Below are 23414 nucleotides of genomic sequence, written 5' to 3'. Positions count from 1 at the left end.
TTTTGAAAGTAAATGAAATATTAAGTGAGACTGTAAAGATGCTATAATATTAATCAATACATTGACAGCAGCAACCAAAGCAAAATCACCACACATTAAATCAAATACAACGGACTCTTTTGTTTAGGGCTATAATTGTGTGAGTGAAGATTTCTTTTGATAGCACTATTCTAAACATCAGTTTCAGTGTGCTTCACAACATGATTTACCATAACTCAAACAGATACAAGAGCAGCAAAACTGAATTAAAACAGATATAACTTAATACAGAGGGGCAATACAGCAGTCTGAATTATGACAATGGCAGAACAATTCAGAAATTCACCTTGTTGTTTAGCTGAAACTAAAATAGTATCTTTAAGTTTATTATGATATTTAAAAAATATCTTTTTTAATATTTTGTTATTATAATTTAACTTGTTATTTAATTTAAGAGTGAAGCGAAGCCAACGCTGGAATAATGCACTTAGAGGAGCTGCATTATCTTGAACTATTTGAAGATGAATATGATGAAGTTAAAAGTATAATGAATTACAGTAATCTGGGTGTGACAACACAAAAGCCTGGATTTCCCTGCCCATTGATCTTAACATTTCAAACATTTCTTAACTGGCCAAAATAAAGCCAATTACAAATAGTTGCAGAATGAAAAGAGTGTTTTAATGTTATAATGATTATGTGATATAAACAACAGTATCATAACAAAATCCTGAGATTATGCTCATCTGAAGATGTAGGGAAACTGCAAAGGTCTTGCACATCAAACAAGCCGGGCGACTGGGTGATTCAACTCCTGATGTGAGGTGGGTTTGAAACAGAGATGAAAGCAAACGAACAGCAAACATACTACACACAAGTATAAAAGAAACATCTACAAATATGTACCAGGCAGCCCCCTGTGCCGGTTCCCATACGCGTGAGGCCCGTAGATGTATACTTTCAGCAATAGTTGCAGACAGAATGATGAACACAGGTTTTGTTGCATGATCATTTTATTTCCATTAGTGCTGAGAACAAGCTCAGAGACATACTGCAGCTTCAAGAGACATTTATGTTCTATTCTCAGAATCTAAACATTGCTTTGCATTACCATTATTTTTCATTAGGCACCTGCAGTTTACAGATAACAGTTTAATCTCTGACAGAGCACGTAACACGAGCAGGAGCTGATGTGTGGGGAGTGAAAGAAATAATAAATAATGAAAAATGAGGGGTGGTGATGAACTCAACCTTCAGTAAGCAGGAAACAGAAGAGTGAGATGGGCGCTTGCACAAACACACACACTGACAAGCTCACACTCACGCACACTTTGTAGTTGATCAATCTAAGTAAATGTAGTTACATGTACATATACCTTTGACGCCCAAAAATCGTACTCAAAGACAGAATATTTACTGCCAAGATGTGGATGTGATGTCCTGAATGAGGGACCTATCGTTTTATTTTAGCTATTTGTAAGAGATAATGTCACTGAAAATACACACTGAGCTCTGCGCTGTCTGTAAAATCTCTACCTACATCTCCTGCTCTCAAAACACTACAAAAATAGAAAATCAATGAGACGATGAATACTGCAAAGACATAATCGTATATTCAGTATATGACTAACGAAGAATAAGGTGTCATCGGTATACAGTATGAAAAAAGAAATATACAGCAAATAGTAAAACACGGTCAGAAAAATGAATTGTTTGAGTCTTTCTCTTCTTTAGTGGATCAAAAACGCTTTCTGAATTTCTCATTGTACACTTTCTACTTCAGCTTAAGTATGTCATTCAACATTCAACAATCAGATAACTTAACCGCGACAGGTCAGAGTGACAAAAAGACGTCTAAAGAGAGTCTCATTTACAGTAATGCTCAATATACAAAACAAGTCTAAAGAGTTAAAAAATCTGTATATTCAGCTTACATATGGAATGCTTAAAATCAAAAGTAGCTTTGAAGACTTCAACTCTGTCAGTCTCTTCATTTTAAATCAGCGTAACCTATAGAGTGGAGCACTTGATTCATTATCCCCACACCAGCACCAACCAGTATCTATGAATTCTTAATTACAGACTTGGAAACTGGAAACATCCCAGTTCAAGATGGGCTCACCCATGCCTGTCAGCCAATACGGATGTGTGAAAGAGCAATCATACCAAAATAACCTACTGCCTGTGGTCTACTAACTCTGTAGTTTCGTGGTCAGTGCTGTGCCAGTCCAGTGAATATTTACGAGCACTTTGGAAGCATGCAGAAATAATATGTGACAGATGATGACACGACTCTGAGCTAAATTCAATCAAACCCGTGCAAGGTGTTGCAACAAAGTTTTAGATTTTCAACTGTTTTTAGGATTAAACCATCTGCTTTCTACTCAAAAAATTAAACTACTGAAATGTTATTGTGTGATGACATGAAAGTAATAGGTTGACATTTTGGGAAATACGCTTATTTTCTTTCTTGTTGAGAGAAGACTGATACTACTCCTGGCTGTAGCTTCATATTTAACAGACACATATAGGAGTGGTATTGATCTTCTCATCTAACTTATTGCAAGAAAGTGAATATGTATATTTCCCAAAATATTAGTTTCTTGAAACTGAATTTAGCCCTGAGAAATAACATACAACGGTACCTTTAAAACATTGAAAAATAAAGAGAAAACACTAAGAGGCAGTTTGTCATCTTCTCGATAATACAGCAATCTATTTACCTCATCAACTATGTACACGCTTATCAACTTTTCTAATGAACCAAAAATTTAAATCAAACTATTACCAAGACTTTAAATTACCACTATCCACTCAAATGAATAATATTGGCCTATGAGATCTTATGGAATACAATGACAGAGCACACCCAAAAAATACTTGTTGCAAACACATGGCATGTTTATGTCTTTATCTGTGCCCTTTGACAAAAGGAATGACAAAACTAAAATAAATAGACATGGCATGAACCTCCTAAGATAAGAAACTGCCTCTTTCTTTGCCAATAAGTATTCAGTGTTACATTGCCTGAGAATTTGTCCACAGTTGTGTTTAGATAAGCAAATAACCAATGGCGTGAAGAAAATATTTTCATTTAAACTGCTGTGGCAAGAGGTCTTTAATACTGAGAGGAATGATTTGAGGAGGCTTCCAAACACTTGAGGATCCACCTCTCTCTGTGTCCTACTGTATCTCAAAGGGTCTCAGACCCAGTACTGGTTCTTTTTCAAGGCCGGGTTCGTCGTCCGACAGTGCTGCAACAACTCCGGGTCTGCGTCTTTGGAGTCCATGTTGGACATAGGGATGTTATTGGCTGGGTCAGTTTTGCGAAAGGTTTCTGTGCCGGCCACCTCTCCGTTTTTGGGTTTGGTCGCTGCCGTCTGGACGTCATGCTTGCCTGTCTTGTTTTTGCGGATCAGGTAGTAGGCCAGGATGGCTGCCAGCAGCAAGAGGAGGAGGATTACCAGGATGGGGATGAGAATAGACCAGAAGTTGCTGCGTCGGGAAACGTGTGGTTTCCCATTGGAGCTAGAACCAGGAGGTGCTGTAGTGGGGGCGGCTCCACGGGGCCAGTTGTTACTCCAGTTGGGGCTGGCTGGAGTGGCTTCTGAAGGAATCCTCAACAGAGAGACAGGGTAGACCCCAGAAGCATTGTAGGGGCCTGTCTGGAAGGACAGCACACATTCAGCAGGAGGCACCCCATGCGCTTTAAGCAAAAAGCGGGCCTCATCCTGAGTGACATCACCTTGTGATCCAGAAGAGGGATTGAGGATTTCCATGGCAACACGGCCCTCATCCAAGTCCCTATTGCTGAACGTGGCCACTGGCTGACCTGCACCAGGACCTCCAGCCCTCACAAAACGAGCCCCCCGTGGCTGTTGGATGACGGTGAACGTGGGGGATGTTCTGGTCTTGTTCGCCAGTGGAAATGCATCCAGGAGCTTCCTGTCCAGTTGGACCAGAGTACCTTGGGGTAAGAGAGGATCCTGAGCGATGTTGGCCAGAGGCTGTACTGTGATGTTGAGGACTGAGGAGACATTAGCGGCCCGACTGCGTGCCACAAAGGCAACACTATCTCGAGGTGAAGTGGACTTCACAAACCGGACACTGACTCGGCCCTCTTTGATCTGTTTCTGGGTGAAGGCTGACGTTGGCTGCCGGTCTACCATGACAGCTGCATACTTAGGAACACTTGTGATCTTGTAAAGGATGTCCTCCTCAACAGGGCCCCCGGTACTGGCCTTCAACATCTCCTCAGTAACCAGGGTCTCATCATCACCTTGTTTCACCTTGATCTCAGGAGCTTTATCAAGAAACAAGGTGCGAGCTAGGACGCCGATGTGGAGCGTGTGCGGCTCTGTCTGGTGTTCACCATCTGACACAATGAACTCCACAACGCCATCTGCAAGGCTGTCATCACTGTAGAAGCCCACCTGCCCACGATTGACCATCTCTTGTGTGAACTCAGAGATGGGGTCCATTGTGAGCGAGTCAACCAGTCGACCGTTCCTCGGGGCTTTGGTCACTTTGAAGTGCACCTCATCTGGTGGACTGTCCTCGTCTTGGGTGTTGAGATGCTTCCGGGTCAAGATGGTCATGGAGCCTTGAAGAACCTCCAAGAGCATGTCTGTAGTGACGAGTTCGGGGGGGTCAGAGCCTCGCCGTTTGATTGAGATGTTAAAGATCTCTTCCAGGACCACGGCATCGGCAGGTGAGGACACGCCACGACCCTCAGACTTTAGACGAGCTCTGAAAGAGAAGCTGTCAAAAGAGGCCCCTGAGTCATCATGGAGATATTCCACCTTTCCTTGATTTACATCTTCCTGCATGAAGGATGGGGCATTACGGGGCAGGTCCTGACCACCCAGGGTTATACGACCGTGGTCAGGGAAACGCTTAATCTCAAAAACCACATCCACATCATCTTGGTTAGCCTCACGTACGCTCGCCAGAAGGTTGGAGGCATCAAGAATCGAATTGTCAATGGTCTTCCTCTGGCCCTGCACCATTTCCAGACCTGAGTAGAAACAATAAAAACAAATAGAAAATCTTAAATGACATCAGGTTCAGTTGTCAGAGATATTTTCTAACCAGTTTTGGCTGCCTCCCATCGCTATTTAATTAAGCAGCACAGTACATTTAGGCTATTGGCATGTTAGGAGAGACAGATGGAGCAGGGTGCTTGTTGTTTTGGCAGCGACAGAAGCAGGGGTGATAAATCTCTTCATGACTTTGGACTGTTCAAGCAGAGAAGAATTACAGTAGATAACAAGTTTCTCTCATATGAAAAATTAAAAGGAAGAATAATGAAGAACAAACTGAGGCAATTTCCCAGCATAATGGCAAATAAATCAGAAATGCACATCAGTGTGATTCTGACCATAAGGTACACTTGATTTATTTTTTTTAAACCACATAATGATTTGTATTATTTTTCTTTTTTGATTCAACAGTGATTTATTTGTGACTGCGTGGTGAGGTAAGATAATAACTCCAAACGAGCTGCCATTTTCATACCAACATAAATATAAAGTGAAGTATTTAAAGTAAGTAGACATGTGGAATTAAGAAAGGCCAGTCCATCAGTGTTTCCCACTTATATATTAAATAAATCTCAATAAAGAGAACCCCCCTCTACTCATAACTATACATGTATTAATAAACGATTTTAGGGTTAAAACACTTAGACATAAAATTATTCCTTTCCAAAGTGACACTTCTTCCCCAAACTGTACTGGAACTTTTGAGTATGAAACATTTAAAATAAGCTGCCCACTATCCAAGACAGAGCCAACAACTAACTTTTTTTACAACCTTCTAAAGCCTGCACGAGAGTTTCATATTCAAAAGACAGATTTTGGTGGAGGATCTCTTTTCAACCTACAAACAACATTGTGTGGTTTCAGTTTTATCAATGAACGTCTGGTCATTTTGTGTCTGTTACTCTATTTAACGCCTGAATCTTAAAGGAAGTGGCAAGAGAAGAGCATGTATGCTCAGCCAGCCTACCCTGTATGTCTATTCAAATAAACCATGGCTGCACCTGGTGAAAACCATATCAATTCATTGTGACTCTAGCACTATTATTTAAGGCGAAGCCCTTTAATGGGGCTTAGCAGGATTAGTGGCTCATCTGTGGATCTCAACATCTGCGGAAGCGTTTATACAGTAATCACAATTTGCTGATAAATTAGTGATGGAGTGGTCATTTATTTAGATTCTAGTTTATTACAGTGGTATTCAAAGAAAACAAGTCATTTATTCATATGAGAACATTGTGTTCCTCTCTCATTTTGTCATTTACCTTTGTTCTTCCACAGCTGTGAGGAGATGTTGCTGTGAGCAGCATAGTATGAGACGGTGATGGGGAGGATGTGACGCACATCTGGAGCTGGCTGGGATGACAGAGTGAGCTCGATGGAGTCTCTCACCACCCAAAAAGGCTCCTCAGGTATCTGGTGCTCATAGAAGACTGCTCCTGACTCCAGCTGTGTGTCGGGGGAAACACAATCAGAAGACGATGAGCGGTTTCTGATAAAATCCAATACTCAGATCACAAACCTATTATATTCTCCCATGAGTTTCAACTGAGTATTGATGTTAAAAAGGCTCATAGAAAACTTTATGTGAGTATCTTGTTAAAACACATCCCGTTTATTAAAATCTTACTGTATGTCAATATAAGCTTAGTTTTTATAGTGACTCTATCTGCAGTTACTTGTTGACAACTCATTTTGACTTGAGTAATTTTATAGATGAGGACTGACATTTAAGTTTGTAAAAATATTTTATTGCTCTCTTTCCCTCTGACGTTCGCAGCCTCAGTAAAAAGGAGCACTAATGGTAGCAGCAGTGGTTTGGCTCAGCTGAACTGGGATACGGGCTGGAGAACTGGAATGTGACGGCCTGTGTTCGCTCTCTGAGGTCACTCTGTCCTAAACTCAACTCTTCTCTCTCGCTCCCTCTCTCTCTCTCGCTCTCTCACGCACACACACGAAAGCATATTCATGCATGCACACACAAACGCACACTGCTGAATAACTCATCAAATCTTGTTTTCAGCTCAACCTACTGTTAGATTTTCTGTCACACTCTAAACGGTGCAGTTTGCACGGAAAGAATTTGTTCTCATGCTCGTCCAAGCACGGTCAGATGTCAGGAATGGAAATGAGCAGATAGTCTTGAATCGGATAAAGATGAGAGTGAGAGCACACTGCCACCACAGCAGACAAACACTGGGCCTGCACAGTACATGCACACTGCTACTACTAGTAAATATGATATATCAGTAATGTTTTGATATGCATATTTTTTCTATTGGAATCTGGCTATTTGCTTATGTAATTTGAGTAAACAGAAAAATAATAGTGCTTCTTTGCTTCACAGACTATAACAGTAAAAGCAAAAAAGCACAATCACAATCAATGAACAATGGAACTCTTTGGGATCAAGAGCCACACCCTGATGAGGAGTTTTGCTGAAACATGTAGGTGTCAACCATTAAAACAATGACATTTTAGTACACTCACTTTTCCAGCTGCACAGCTGAAAACTCTTGTGAATAAAATCACAGAAACCTCTTCTTTTGTGGTGTTATTCTTTGCCTGTGACCCTCTGTGTATATTTGAAACTTCTCCAACCTCGTCCATTACATACTATGGTGAGATTGTCATTTATTTGACAATAATAAAGGCAAATGCAACACTGCAGTCACTCAGTCCTGACATGCAATTAAACCTGTCAAGAGTAAAAACACTAACTTTAAAAGCCTGTAAACTAAGAACCTAATGCTCATGTCATGGTGAACTTAAACGTCACAGTGGCACAATGTCACATTCAATGACGCCCCCTGCTGGTAAAGAAGAGGAACATGTTCAGGCCTCACATGGTGTGAGTTTGTCACTGAAACACAGCACTCGTGCACTGAACACACTGCAGTTAGAGTGCACATTCAAAACAATAAAACTTTATTTGGACAGGGGAGGTGCCAATAATCAGGTGATAAAGCAGGTCAGCCAGGAGTCTCAGGTGAGCTGGAGTTATTGATGCGTAGTAAAAGTAAGTCAGATGTCGGGGTTGTGTTTGGGTAAGCTGAGGGTTAGACTTACACCGTGTGAAGAGATGCAGGAAATGGTCAATATAATGTCTAACTGATAGTTTGTTAATTATTAATATTGGAATATTAAAAAAATTGCTGTCTATCAAAATTTACATTTTATTTTTGACCATTTTTGTAATTATTGTAATTATAATAAACCATTACCAGCTCAGTCTACTTTAAAGTCACGACTAGTCCTCGCACCTACAAAACTACAAACATTGTTTGTCTTCAAAAGTAAAAAAAAAAATTCTACTAAGGTTACAATTTATTTAAATTCAACAAACAAAAACATTTTGGTTTAGGACTGCGAAGTGAAGCATATTTAGGAAAATGTAACCAAACAGTGTTGTTTTTCTGATGAGGACATTCCTTACAGTGTGTCACACTAATTTACAGCTGTTTTAGTCTACACTAAGTGAGTTTGACTATGAAGTTTACTGCACCAACTTCTCTGGTGTAAACAAAAATCAACAAATAGAAAAACATGAAAAAACACCACAGTATTCAGACGTGTCAGGAGCTGCAACTTGAAACTCTCTAATTACTTAACTTCCACTTCTGGGAGAGTGGTTGGTTCTGCAGCACCGGCTTGTGCTGAAAGCAGGATTAGCTGCATTTTTATGCATTCAAGTGGTATTATGTCTTCTTATATATCTGTCTGATGGCGTATGTGGCAGACGACTGAAATGCCTTTAGCGGCTATGACTGTGAAACCTGCTATTAATAGGAATGTTAAACCTGGAAGTGGAAAGAGAGGATCTATTTGACAAAAAGAAAATGAATAATAGTTGAACTTTCAGTGCCCTCTTCACTGCTTATTAAAGAAGAAAGACATCAAAGATGCTTTTTCTTTTAGTTTTCGTGGCAAATTTTTATCCACATATTTTTCATTTCAATGTATTTTATTGTTTCACTGTTTTAATATTTACTTTTTACTGTCACTTATATTATTGGTAAAAGTTAATGGACAACATTAATTGTGTGAAGGGAGGAAGGAAATTAGTTTAATGTGTCCTAGAAGAAATAAATCTCAGAAACACACCTCAAGCATCACACACACACACATAAAAAGTAATTACCTGTGTTTGTGAGAAGCGGGTAATTTCCTCATACTGGTTCCTGTCATTGGCCAGGATCAGTCTTCCCAAACGAGGTGGGCGGATAAGTGAGTAGCTTATCTCATTTCCATCCTCATTGGTTACAGCCCCCAGATTGGCACTTGTGATGGGCTGCCTTGTTCCTGTGAAGACACACACACACACACACGCACACAGTCACACACACGCTCCTCTGAGAGCTGAGATGATTCTGTGGAAAATGGCTTCTTGGCAGCTTAGCCGAGCTTGTGAAATTAAGCAGAGTTTAGAAATGCTTCAAACTTTAGTGGTTACAGTAACTCATGCACACTAGCGTGCAGTAGAGGGTCCTTATGTGGAGAGATTTTATCCAAGCTTTAAAAAAAAGTGACAACTCATCCCCTGTGTCAGCTATAAAATGAATGTCTATTATGGAAAGAACTGAGGTTATTGTCTGCACTGACACTCGTGCTCATTAAGAAGTCTCACTTCTCAAAACTTTCATCTGGACCAGTTGTGATGTTCTTTTTTAACCACTACAAATACGGTGATGTTTCATTTCCAAAGTATTTTAAACTTGACATAGAAGTGCATGTTTAGTGCATGGGAGCATTTAAAATCAAGCTTTTAAAGACTCCTTGACATTAGGGTAATTGGAACTTATACTCTACTACTTGTTCTGGTACGATCAGTAGCAAGTAGCGGCTAACGTTAGCGTTGGTACTGTGTAACTGACATTAATTAGTAATTTGAATGACTTTTCTCCGTGTCTGTGCTCCGGTTACACTGACATTTAGCATGTTTCAGATAAAACTAATGATAATAATGACCTTGAAGCAACTGGTTCAAAAGAATCAGAAAGGAAGAATTCAGTGCGGCATTATCTTGCAATCATCATTTGTAGCCACTGAGGCTGTTGTTTAGCAAAGGTTTTTTATCAGTGGTTCATGAGAATCTATATTACTCCATGTAAATTTTTAATAAGATCAAAACAAACACCCCAGACCATTACTTTAAATGTGAAAACGCTACTTTATAGGGAAGACACGATATCATTGTTCATTTCCTGTTACCAAAGTGTTTTATTTTGTGTTTCTTGCATTGTTGGTTATGATCTTCTTTTGTGACCTAAATATTTTTACTTGGTATATTTCCTGCTGTATGTAACTTAAGGAGTGAGGTAAATTTTGTTTTCACAGCAAAAAGACAGTTGTTGTGTCTTGGAAAAATCTACTGCAAACATTTGTTAGCCAGTGGTCAAAAGGTCAGATGTGGTGGCCATTCATGGGCTGAAAACGAAACCTGAGAACGATCCTTCAACACAAACTCTATTTGTTGTAAAGTAATAACTTCAGTGAGGTTTTGGTCAAACTTTCTGTGACTGACCATGTTTTGTATGTTGGAGATAAATACAAAACAGAAAAAATGCAATGGTTAAAAAAAGGCCTGTTATTATGCTGCTGTAATGACAAGGTTGAACAAGTCACTCGTCACTGCGGTTATCCTTATCCCTCCATCACTGCTGTCCTCACTGCCTTAAAGGATATTTTGGCATCTTACCTGGGAACACCATGAGCTCCTCCTGCGTTACCATGGTGATGGTGAGAGGCCTGGCTGTGATGACAAATTGGTAGAGAGGAGACGTGTGCTCTCCGTCTGTCACAGTGAAACTGAAACCACCAGACTCCTCACCTAGAGGAACAGATGAGTTTGTTACTGTTCATTCAATTAGTTCATTCAATTCAATTCCAAGATGCTTTATTAGCATGAAAGTTTTAGACAAACAATGTTGCCAAGGCATCAAAATACAATTTCCAAAATACAAACTACAAAATGCAACAACAGATCAATGTACATATTATGTAATATAAATTACATATTATATGATTATAATTATTTGTTTCTGACTTTTTTGTCTTTCTTTCATCTTATACTTTAAATAATAAAAATAATAATAATTATTGTTATTATTATTATTACTATTGCTATGGAAAAATGTAATTAAAAAAAAATCCTAAACTTTTGTGACCTTAAGGAAATATAAAGTTTTGTTTGTAACAAATTGCAAGTACACTAATATACACAACTGGACCACAGCTTATCTGTAGGGGTTTACGTAATAGGGTTGTTGATCAATACCAGTGACTTATTGATTCCTTTGCCAGGTATTAAGATTTCTGCTTAGACAGAGTCAGACACTTGTGGAGAAGCTGATAATTTACAGATGTGTTGTTGTAATTCAAGGACAGAAGTCAATAAAGGTCATATACTGTATTCATGTAATCTATATTTATTTATATTATATGTATGTATATGTAGAGATAAACATTGTATGAGTGACCAGGGGTTTCTGTTGCTCTCACCCTCGTGGATAAAGATGACCTCCCCTTTATTTATGTGAGCCTGTGTGAAATTCAGGATGCCCTCCTCAGGCGCCTCTTTCAACGCCACCATCCCATTGGTTGGCACCTCAACGTGGTACACCAGTTCCTCTGCAGGGGTATCAGCATCATCGGTCTTCAGCATGCTGGAGGTGATATCAGCTTCCTCTCCAGCGAGAACCTGTGAAATATCAAAGACAGCGGAGGAGGGATAGAGAGAGAGAGAGAGAGAGAGAGGATGAGAAACAGAGATGAAAAGACACGTCAGATCACCCAGTCTGAGTTATGTTCGGAGGAATGTAATTCAAGACCAGGATCTGGAGTTTATCTGAAGATTATTAGAGAACACAAAGCGTGTATAAAGACAATATAATGCACATTAATGTATAGCTGATTTTCTAGAAGTACTAGATAGAGAGATAGATAGATAGATAAATGGTAAGAAAAAGAAACCAACCATGAGGAACTAAAGAAACTTAGAAAAAAAATTAAGCACAAAAACAAGGCCAAACCCATCCTACAAGCAGCCACCTCCAAAGTAACAATTTAAAAGGTTAATTATTTCTCTGTGGCAGTCTAGACGCTCCTGTTATCAGAAGATGAAGCACAGCAGTGCAGGCTGAATGACTCTCCCCGGGTGGAGGGGCTTTAATGGACTTCTAATGGCCGGCTGGCTGAAAGAAGCATTAATTGAAAGAAATGGGCCACATCCCCACAGAAAGACATTCTTAAATAGCTGGAATCAGTTGGGAGAGTGAGCCGAGGGTACCCTACAGTAAGAGGTACATATCGATCTCGAAAGCCATTCGCCCTCTGATACCTATCTCGCTCTCCCTCTCTCTCTCGTTCTTCCTTTCTCAAGATTCAGGATGAAGAGCAAGAAGCCTCAGGCAGGAAGAAGGGAAGAGACTTCAGTCTCAGGTGTTACTCACTCACTCAGGAGTCAGTTAGATTTTGAAATGAATTTATGCTACATGGCACGTACAAGCACCTATCATTCAATTCTAACACAAATGTCAAGAGTTATTTTCTAATGATATTCATTCGTATGTGCAAGTAAAGAGAGAGAGATAACATTGAAGAAGTTTTCCAGAGTTGAGAAATAGCAAGTCAAAACTTAAAACTCATGCTGTCTAGGAGTGGTGTTGCAGTCTGACCTCCTGAGGATACTGTCCGTGGGGACAGATCTCTATACAGATTAGGCTGGTGAAAGATTTGAGCTGTTTCTTTAAAACTCTGATGTTTATTGTTAATATTTGATTTGCAGTAATTGTGCCTGCTATTTCTGCTGTTATCATAGCTGCACCATGTGATGTCACACTATCTACATGTGCCCAGTCTTCCATGGGAATTTTGAAAACGCTCCTCCAAATAATACAAGAGAGTCATGCAACATTAACAACAGCTGTTTTCAAAAGTGCTTTAATGCTTTAGGGTGGATTTTCTTTTTAATTTACTGGAATAGCCTAAATACTCAATTTAGTATTTATGTTAATACTGTATGTAATCCAAACACAGATCTAGACTCTTTAGTTGAAACACAATTTAGTTGAGACAAATATAGTGCCAAGGCAATTATTATTATATATATATATTATTCAATTAAAAAACATTATTTGAAAGAAGACTAACAGCCTGCACCCATTCTAGCAGCTCTGTGAGGCTGTATTTTTACACAGTGGTGCTTTGGGCTAAATGCTAGGCTAATCACTGAGCGGCAACATCTGGGGCTGAAAAATGAAGCCAACACAGAAGTGCCAAAAACTGCAGTTCCTGGAACGGCCACTTGAGGCAGGCTTCAAAACCAACTAAATCCCCATAGATTCCCGTGTTAAAATGTACAGCAGAAATAAACATGTTTACAGCCTGGTACAAAAATCAGTATTGGTCTCTATTATAATTTTTTCCTTCATGACAACTGTACAGGGGATGAATTTTTTTATATAACTCACCTGTTTAAATTTTATCAAGGCTTAAAGTTATACATAATTGAGAGCATGGCCTCTTTGAGGGACAGGTGGGTGAGTGTATGCTCGCCACAAACCGGCATGCACTGAAGTCTGTGCTCCACACACACCCCTCATCTTTGCTCATTTCCTGATTAGCTTAGAGATAGGCAGAGTCAGGCACTGCCACGATGGCAACGGTGGAGCAGCTCACTCTGAGCTTCAAAACCGTTCTTCACAAACCTATGGGTGACGTTGTGGAGGTTATGTCAATCATTATATACAGTCTATGGTGCTAACATGGTCACAGTGAAAATGCTGACATGCATGTTTACCTGCAGGTGTTACATTTTGCATGTCAACTGCAGTTTAGCGTGTTAGCATGCTAAATTAATCCATTAATTAGCCCTAAAGGCAAAGCTGAGGGTGATGTGAATATCAGTAGATTTGCAGATGTTATTCTCCTGATGATGTCTTAGATGAAAGATTGGGATCATCTAAGCTGTTACAATGAGGAGGACATGAATGTGTGCACACTCTCATGACAATCCAGCAAATATTTGTTGAGATATCTACTCAAAATCACAAATCTCATGGTTGTGCTAGTGGAAAAGTTAAGGGAGAGTTGACCAGAGTCGTGTGCTGACTGACCGACAAACCCCCCTAGAGTAATGCCACTAGTGTATCTAAATAACATATGCTCCATTTATCCCTGTTCTCCCCTTGCCAGGCGAGTTCAACTCTCTCTCTCTCTCTTGGAGTTTATTGTGAAATCAAAAAAAACAAAAAAACTGCTGCCTCTTTCACTGTCATTTCTGGTACTTCAGACCCATCTAGAATGGTTAATATAACAAATATGTTGTAAAGTGTATAATTTAGTTGCCTTACAGTCCACAGTTCCTAAAATCCCATTCAGTCTGACACTGCATCAAAGCTCTACCACCATGACGCGCTGCATCAGAAGTTCAAAGCTGTAATTCATCATGACACACTTTGTGCTTTTTTTGCTTCCTCTCAAATTATAACTTTTAAAACTGGTGACATGTTCAAAAAAAGGGGGGTTTGAGCTGAAGGGAAATCAACAGGATTGTTCAGCACAAGTTCTGCTGCTATATTTATTTCACCAGTATTGTGTAACAACAGCAGATGCCATTAAAAAGTAAACTGCCTGACAGTGCTGTCGTTGTGTACCTGTGTTAAGCTGATAACTGTGAGAATTTTTGTCTCTCACCTTTGAATGAATGCTAAGTAAGAAAGAAATAATATGTAATATATATACCAATTAAAGCAATCAGAGAACATCTAGCACGATAAGTGGTAATACATAATTATAAATAACTGAGAAGATTGTCTACGACTTTGTGATGGTAAATCGGGTGCATGATTGTTCAAACACAAGCGCTGATTTGATGATTTACAGGTCAGAATATGTCTAGACATCTAAGTCAAACCTGGATGTCTAACTGTTGTTTCATCAGCATTCAAATGACTATATTCAAATTTATATTTAGCCTGGTTTTGCACTGAATATAATCATTAAAATGCTCAGTGGGCAGCCCTGGGTGCCAGGGTGTGGAGAGCAGAAGTTCTGATGTTTGGAAGTAAACGGGTTGCTATATATAAGCCCTGCACCATTAGCTTGGAGAGGAGTGAGGCCTACTGCTTGGATCTGCAGGGGACCCCAGCTATAATCTCTAAAGCACCTGAAGTGCAATTCAAGTAGAACTGCACCATATCAGCCTACAGCAACAAACAGGGAAGCATTTTATCCACTCTGTTGTTGAAGCCTGCAGAGAACCTGTGATATCAGGCCTTAAAGAAGCTTTGCCTCCATGGGGCAGTTTACATTTCAGGCCTGCAGAGGGCTGAAGCTGATAGGTTGTCTGGGGGTGCACCCCTGGTGGGGGAGCGGAGACTGAACCCAAACATTTTGAGTCAAATCTGGACTCTGTTAGGGAGGGTGGAAGTGAATCTGTTTGCCTTAAGGCACAGCACCCAGGGAAGAGACAGCTGCTCAATGCATTCCCCCCCCTCTGTTTTATCCTTCCTCTTATAGAGTCAGACATGAGAGGCTTAGAGTCCTTCTGGTAGCTCTGGACATGGTACAGTATGCAGAGATGACTCAGCTCAAAACAGCGCCACCCACCTGGACAATTTCTCAGTATTTAGGAGCACTGTTGCAGGCAAAAACAAGTGTTACAATAACCAACTGCCATTCTCCCACCACTAGTAACAGAGCTGGGGCTGTCAAAGATTTATTTTCAAGGAATGCGGAACAAGCTCCAGGCATGAAGCAGCAGGAAATATGGTGTTAATTTTGAGAAATGTTTCGCACAAATAATACAGCAGCCTAAGGACAAAAGCTTCTGCTCATCTCAAGCATGGTTTCATTTGTTTATGGCGACATTAGAAAGGTATTGCAATGAAACGCCAGAATTATTCAGGTTCTCTAGCAGATCCCTGAAGAGCCCAAACACAACAATGCTTTCAAGAGTAACTTCTTTTCTTTTTTCTTTTTTTTGCCAGCATCTCCAGTTTAAGGTTTCAAGCCTGTTTTACCTTTGACTACTCGGACCCTCCCTAATGCGTGTGGTCGGGTGTGGTCAGAGGTGTAGCTTTGTAACATCTTCCAACAGTGGGATAATGTGGTCCTGGGGTAGACCTGTACGTCACTGCAGCAAGGTGAGATGTTAAACCACTGGAGGTCGCAAGATTTATGCTCAATTCTGTTGTTGAGTTTCAGATATATGGAGCACAAACTCAGAAAGCAGTATTTGCCAGGTCAGCGTTAACCGGAGGAGCCCAAAGCACCACCCGGTTCTGAGAATGTACCTGTATGAGAAACTCCAACTCTTAATTCGGTATGAAATGTGAGAAAAAAATAGCAGATTTTAGAAAGAACTCTGGAGAGACTCTCCTCCCCTTCCTTGATATAAAGGAACAGTCTGTCCCAATGATGAGCGTTAACCACAACACATATTTGCCTAGAATTATGCCTTATTATTTTTATTTGAATTACCTTATGCATGATCTTAGATACAAGTTGAAGGTTAACAAATAAAAAAATACTGCTAATAACGGGCTTAACACCCACATGGGGGGCGACAGGAGGTTTGATCACCTGTGGGACATGTTTGACAGTAAAAGGCATTTGGCTGCTCTTACTTTTGCAGCTTGGTGCCATTGTTTTCCATGATGTTGCCACTAGTTTCCTAATCAATTGTGCTTTTTTTTTTTTTTAACCCTACACCCATAAATTACACTGAGCAGCTGATGTGAGACGGCACTTTCGCACACTTCATATAAGTGATTATATGATGAGTATGATAATGATCACCATGTATGCAGCACTGATTAACTATTGAGCTGAAGTACATTTGTGTACAGACCATCACTGGAAGAAATATAAAATAGTTCCCCAACAGAAAACAGAGTTTACACTCTAAACCGGTATGCTTGAATAATAAATAAGGGTGTCAATATTTAAAATGAGGTCACATCAATAGGTTCACAGTGTTGTCAACAATAGTTGCAGTAGAGTTTTTTTTTTTTCCTTCACAGTGCAGTCCACAATCGTGAACACTAGATGGCCACATCATCCCACTCTGCGCCCCATCAAAGCACCAGACAGTCTGGGGCAGGTAATCTGAAAATGGCCTTGCAGATGGATGGTTTATATAACAATCAATGCGTTTAGCACCTAAGAGGATGGGCTGTGAATTCAATTTGATCGGACACAATGGCTGATATTTCATTTGGAGGCAGAAATGAAGGAGCTGCCATAGGCAAATGACTTAGTTTGCTGATGACTCAACAGGATACCACCCTCTCTTAAACGTTTGAGACTCTGAGGGGCGCCAGACGTCTGAAGCTGTATCCCAATCTGTCCGGGCATCCGAAATCTTGGCCGGTCTAAGTACAGAGTACACTGTGATGTTCCTAATTCTGTGTTGGGGGAGTGGGAGGTGGAGCTGGACAGAATGCAGGAAAACAACAACAAAAACAACAAAAAAAGATAATAGCAGCTGTGGTAGCCAAGGAGGAAAGAAGACAGTGATGGTGTACCATTTTGATTTCAGCTTTTCATCTGCAGCAATGAAAGATTAACCTCACATACCGTCTCCTGCTTTGTGTTTTGATGAGGGATAAAACAAATTTACTGTATTCCATCTATCAGTCACTGGTCAAATGCACAAATAGCAAGGGGGATTAGGTTGGCAAAGCAAAAATGATATAATCCTGCAACAGTGCAAAAGAGAGTAGATAGATAGATAGATAGATAGATCCAATGGGACAACTATTCAGAAACAGTCAAGTTGAAGCAGACAGAGAGAAAGTGTAAACCCAAAATGGAGACCAGCTGTATCCTATAGACTGAGCCAAATGGGATCAATGGTGAGCTTGAGCAGAGGCTGATCACGGCCATGTTAGTCATCATGTCTGATCATCTGCTGCAGAGGTCACCACACACACACACACACACACACACACACACACACACACACACACACACACACACACACACACACACGCGCGCGCGCACACACACACACGCACTTCCTGCTTTAAATCAATCCAAGTGCCGCTGGGCCAGCCCAGGCTCTGTGTGGGTTAGACATCCACATATGATTGTTACATTCTGCAGCCCCTGCAGAGGAGGCACAGGGATTGGATGCCGCCCTCACTCTGCCAGAAAGCCGCGGTCTTGTCGACCATCTTGGTTTTCCAAAAATACGGGTTGCCACGGAGACGTGGAGCCGCAGGCAGAGCAGGGAGGGCTGAATGACACAGTTGGTTTCCAGTTCTGTGAGCTGATTACTGCTGGCTTTTTCCAACTGCCTGCTTACTGTTACAGTAGAACCTACGTCACTGATTCCGCAAAACTTTTCTTCTTATGACGGACGTGAATCAGTTTGACAGCGTGTTGCAAACACGCCGTGAACCTCCTGTATATTTACTTAAAGGTCCCACATTGTGTAAAGGTAGATGTCCATGTGTTGTTTGATTGTAAAGCAGGTCTAGGTTCTATATTAATATGGTGAAACTGTCAAAGTGCTCAGTCCACAGAAAAATGCACACAGCCTGTATTCAGAAACTGAGCCTTAAAACCAGCTGTTAGGACATCTGTAACTTTGTGATGTCACAACAAAGCAGTCACCCCCCTCAGCCAAGGCCCAAGCCCCACCCACCTGGACCCATCATCCAGTCTTGAAATCTGCTATATTTTTATTTGATTATTCAGAAAACAGTCAGTCAATCATAAAAGAGACTCGGAGCCTCTCTTCTGAAAAGAGTAAAATATGGGACCTTTAAACAAAGATGCTATTGAATATCCACCATTCTTTTTGCAACAAAGTAATTATTGTGATGAACATATTTTGTGACAGAGTGTAATTAGTTAGCTAAGAAATACAGTATAAGTGTGATCTATCTATAATGAAAGTAATGGTACACAGTCCATCATCAGGAGGATCATAGTACATGTACTTCACATGTAGGTGCAGGCCGACTGCAAATCAAAAATATGTAATAAAACACTGATTGCAAACTTTGATTTTGTAAATATAGGCACATTTTGAGTATTGCTTCTTGTTGATAGCTGTATAGTCTTAGCAATAACATGCATATACTGTATTTAAGTGTATGTTGTGTGTATTGTTTTTTCTGCAATAAATATAAATATGTTATTAATACTTTTAATGACTTAAAATAAAGTCTTACATGATTAATTCACACTGTTTTCCTCAAGGCTGGGCAGTAATTCACACCTATCGATTACAATCTTTTCATAGAATCCCATTATTGATAAAGAATATAATAAGTGATACACAGTTCTATTGCATTAAAAAGACAAAGATAAATCCATTAAAATGTCTGAGAGACTGAATTAGACATATTTGATATTTCAAAGTCAAAACTCAAACCTGATTTTGTAATATACAATTTTGTATACATTGTCTCAATATAGATTTTGAAGATACAGAGAGAGGAAGACTTACTGTGACAATGTGTTTCCTATTTCCCTGTTGTAGTGCAAACTGACATATCAGCACATTTGGGACTGCATTAAAATGCATACAGACACTGTTTACCTGAGGTTCTGCTTGTCACTGCATGGAGCGCGTACAGTGGTGAATCACTGCCCTCTTATAGTTCTGTGACTTACATGATTCACTTTCCACATTTTGGAGCAGTCAAGCTGAGAATATGCTAATTCACTTATATTTTATGGCTCTTTATAGAAGCAAATATGCTGTGGGAGCCTCTTCTTTACTGATGCAGCATGTGTCATTATCTGTGAGGTCAGTCTCCCTCAATGTCTGAGTAAGAATCCTCTGTGTTTATTGTACTTGCAGCATGGAGTCCATTTAATTCTCACCTCATACAGGATTCATGACAGTGGGCTGTAAGTGCAGACGAAACTATACAGTATGGATGCGAGATATCGGTAAATCAGAGTTCATTCGGAGTTCAGCATTCCTTAATTCTTAAAACTACGATTCTTGATAAATTCAAGCTGATATCATGATCATCATTTTGGTGTTGAACCACGAATCTATAATAATCGAGAGCATCACAGAGGGTCTTTTTGCATCTTCACATCTCATGGGACTTACTGTGAAAAATCAAACTAAATCAAATCCATAAAGCACTTAAAAGGTAGTTCTTTCATAAAGTGACCTTTCAACATGTCAGACTCTCATCAGCCATCACAAAGCCATTAATCTGCCGTCCTTTCATATTTTGTGCCGCTTGGGCATCAGATCAATCATGCAAAGTCTGGAGCAGGTGGAAATGCCTACTCCTCTCAATCACATACGCACAAGTCGGACTAGTTCTCTTTTCCAGCAGGACACAGTGCAAATATGTCCACAATAGTAACGAGAAGAAAACCTATTTACTGAAAGTAGAATGTACCTGTAGGGAAGTTATTTTCTCCACAGCCTCATCTTTTTTTGCATAAAATATTCATTCCAGTGTTTTGACAGACTGCAAAGAAAAGTAAGCTCTTCTTCCTTCACACAGAACGATGGCCGTGGTCAGCCTCAATTCTCATCAGCTGAAAAAACGAACTCAAAGTTTACATTCTATAGGTATAAAAGATTTTCCTTCAGCTACATATCCAGCCGTTGAGCATGTTGGAGGAGAGCTCAAAGTAACAGCTAATACTCTTTCAGAGAGCGAAACATTACCTCCAGGCCCGTGTTACGTGTCAGTTTTGGCGGCTCGTCGTTGACTGGGATGACAGTCACCGAGATGGTGACAGGGAGGCTCCGGCGCTCAATCTCATAAGCCGTGGCAGCGAGCGTAAAACTGTCCTCGGTGTTCTCTGTGCTGTCATGCATGTAGTAGACGTGTCCAGCTTTCACCTGGAGAAGACAAGAAGGATCCAGTTGTCACTCAGTTCTGAATCAGACCTGAATGGTATGAAGCATCATAAAGTAGGGAAAGGCTAAGAGGCCTAAAAGATGGAGGTCTCCTAACACTTATATCCAATGAGCCCTCTGCTTTTGGGAAACAAGGAAGTCATCATATCTGGGTTTCTTAGACAAACTACTGTGACAAATGGGAGAAACTATTCATGACATAGTTTCCTTCTGGAGCTTAATTTCTTAACTTGATTCAGAAATAGCAGAAAGTCTATGTTATAAACAGGAGTCTGACGCTTGTAGACAGGGAGTGTCATGTTGGATCCTGTTGGTTGCGTTATGGGAGGTGTATTTCCCAAAATGTCAAACTATTCCTTTAAAAGGTGCTTATTTTAGAAATTGTGCAAGTAAAAACATCCACTGACCTAACAAAACTATATCTGTCTAAAGTCCACACTGTATCTTTTGTTTAGTTTGTAAGCTAATCATATATCCTTTCAAAGTTCTGAGACAAAGGCTATAATCAGGTCCTAAAGTCTGGCAGCAGCACAGGAGCAAGGAGGATCTCCCTTGTGGGACGAATCCTTGAGGGAAACCAGATGCACAAAGGAATCAGTCATCCAGTGTCAAGTAGATGAAAAACAGCACCTGAGGCCAGGACAAGCCAACTCTGATGACTTTCTGCATAAAGAAGAGGAATCCCAGCATCCAGCATCCCATGTTCTTGTTGCTCAGTCCAGTAGTCTGTCTGGATCACATAATCTGTCTATCAAACATTTTCCTCTGATACTTTTTGACAAATTTACAGAGATTCAGGATGCTTCTCTGCAAAAGAGGACAGTTGGAACTTTGTGTAGACAAAAGCCAGTGAGCTGCTGGGATGAGAGGACCTACTTCACAGAGCAGGAAGTGCCAAATGGATCCCATATGACTGGCATCCCTCTGGAGTAACAACCCCCATCATCATTACTGATCGGGGAAGGTCGGGGAGAGTCAGTCTGCTCGCTGGGACAATAAACAGTGGGTGGTTGTCGGACATTTGGCCTTCAAATCTACTCAGAGAAAGACTGATGTGTGTGATACAATTTATTTTGATTTATTTTGCTTTCATTTATGTTTGATATAATATTTCATAAATAAACCACAGAGGTTTGCTCACTTTGTTTCCAAAAACATTTTGTACTTTGTGAAAAATAAAGGCACCTGCGTGGACTTTAATAGGTTTCCACAGATGGAGGAACTAATGGAGACCTGATGGAGAACTGAACCTGATTAAAGTGAAGGTGTATTAGAGCTAAGTGTTTCAGGTTTCCTGTATTCCTTCAAGTTGGATCCCACTCAACACAGCATATGTTACTGAATGTGTACATGACTTTATTGTTCAAAGCCAAGTGAATCATAGTCAGCACTGTGGCTGGCAAAATACCATACATTGTCTGACACAGATTCTATGCATATGTGACACATCTGGGCCACACAGCACATAGAGTTACTTAACATTCTTGTGGTTGGCGTTCATATAGCTCTTCTGCATGAGTCACTCTCAGTTTTTTCTGACTGCACACCCCCCATGTTACTGTTCGCTTACATAACCTCAGTGAACCACCCCAAATGATGACTTTATCACAAAATTACTGCACACACCAGTAGGTCCACTGTCCATTCCCAGGGGCTGGGGGGACTTGCCCAGTGGACCTGAAAACAGCATTTAACTTACGGGGAAAAAAATGCACACACATCCGACTTTATTTTTGGAACAATTAAAGTCTGGTTTAAATGCTACACCAACTGAAGCTTGGACATTTATTCTTCAATGTGGTACTCATTTGGGAGAACTGATTATGTTTCATGCTCTGAGTGTAACAATAAAGGAAAACAGAAAAAAGTGCATGCATAAAAACGTCTCCAAGAAGCTGGATTAAAAAATTTTTTTTCCATACTGGCAGATGAACATTTGCATGTTCACGTTTGCTGCTATGTTACTAGGCCCATCTGACTTGCACATTGGGATCTTTGAAGGACAGTGTGAGTGAGTCTGGCACTAGCAAAGTGCGGGAGGTTTGTGTGCACTCACACATTATTATAGGAATATAGTGGGCCAGTTTATTTTGGCTTAAGGCGGTCCAAAGACACCGTCAGTTTTTCCACAATGGTTCAGCAAAGTAGAGGGGAGTACAGGCGGACCAGGGCTAGATGTAGGAGCTATAAGATATGTGTCCAGACATGTGTGCTCCACTAAACTATGCGGTCCATTCAGAATGCATGAGGTTTTTCCACCGGTAACTACTCATGCATTTTTAATATTTTCCTAAAGCTGGGGCCTCTGAACCACAAGGAGGGAGACCAGATAACTGTGCTGCAGCAGCTCCCAGATTCTCCCTCCCCTCATCTGGTACAACACAACAAATCCAAAACAGCACTGAGTGAGTAACTGGGGAAAGTTCCCTGGTGACGCCTTGCTGTGGTAACCACCATGATCTTCTCGTGAGAGGAAGATGTTATACTCTCCAGGGTTACTAAGATGGGATAAAATATGGATAATTAGGTTTTTTTTTTTTTTT

The 23414-nt window shown here is 40.4% G+C and overlaps 1 protein-coding gene across 1 annotated transcript in view; it reads right to left on the bottom strand.

The window, feature by feature from the left end:
• Nucleotides 1-974: 974 nt before the first annotated feature.
• Nucleotides 975-23414, bottom strand: part of cspg4 (chondroitin sulfate proteoglycan 4) — a 68523-nt gene continuing 46083 nt past the window's right edge. Inside the window, exons 6-11 of the mRNA XM_023400273.2 lie at nucleotides 20677-20853; nucleotides 11520-11718; nucleotides 10717-10848; nucleotides 9160-9320; nucleotides 6284-6467; nucleotides 975-4996 (exon numbers count right to left, since the gene is read on the bottom strand). Of these exons, the coding sequence (XP_023256041.1) occupies nucleotides 3183-4996; nucleotides 6284-6467; nucleotides 9160-9320; nucleotides 10717-10848; nucleotides 11520-11718; nucleotides 20677-20853 (2667 nt within the window). The 3' untranslated portion in view covers nucleotides 975-3182. The remainder of the gene's footprint in view (nucleotides 4997-6283; nucleotides 6468-9159; nucleotides 9321-10716; nucleotides 10849-11519; nucleotides 11719-20676; nucleotides 20854-23414) is intronic.

Source organism: Seriola lalandi, unplaced genomic scaffold (genome assembly GCF_002814215.2).
Source record: "Seriola lalandi dorsalis isolate HSWRI2012SDOR001 ecotype SW California unplaced genomic scaffold, Sedor1 jcf7180002052274, whole genome shotgun sequence".
In the NCBI taxonomy this organism is placed as follows: domain Eukaryota; kingdom Metazoa; phylum Chordata; class Actinopteri; order Carangiformes; family Carangidae; genus Seriola; species Seriola lalandi.
The sequence above is the reverse complement of the archived record's forward strand: the minus strand, read 5'-3'. Positions and strand labels throughout refer to the sequence as shown.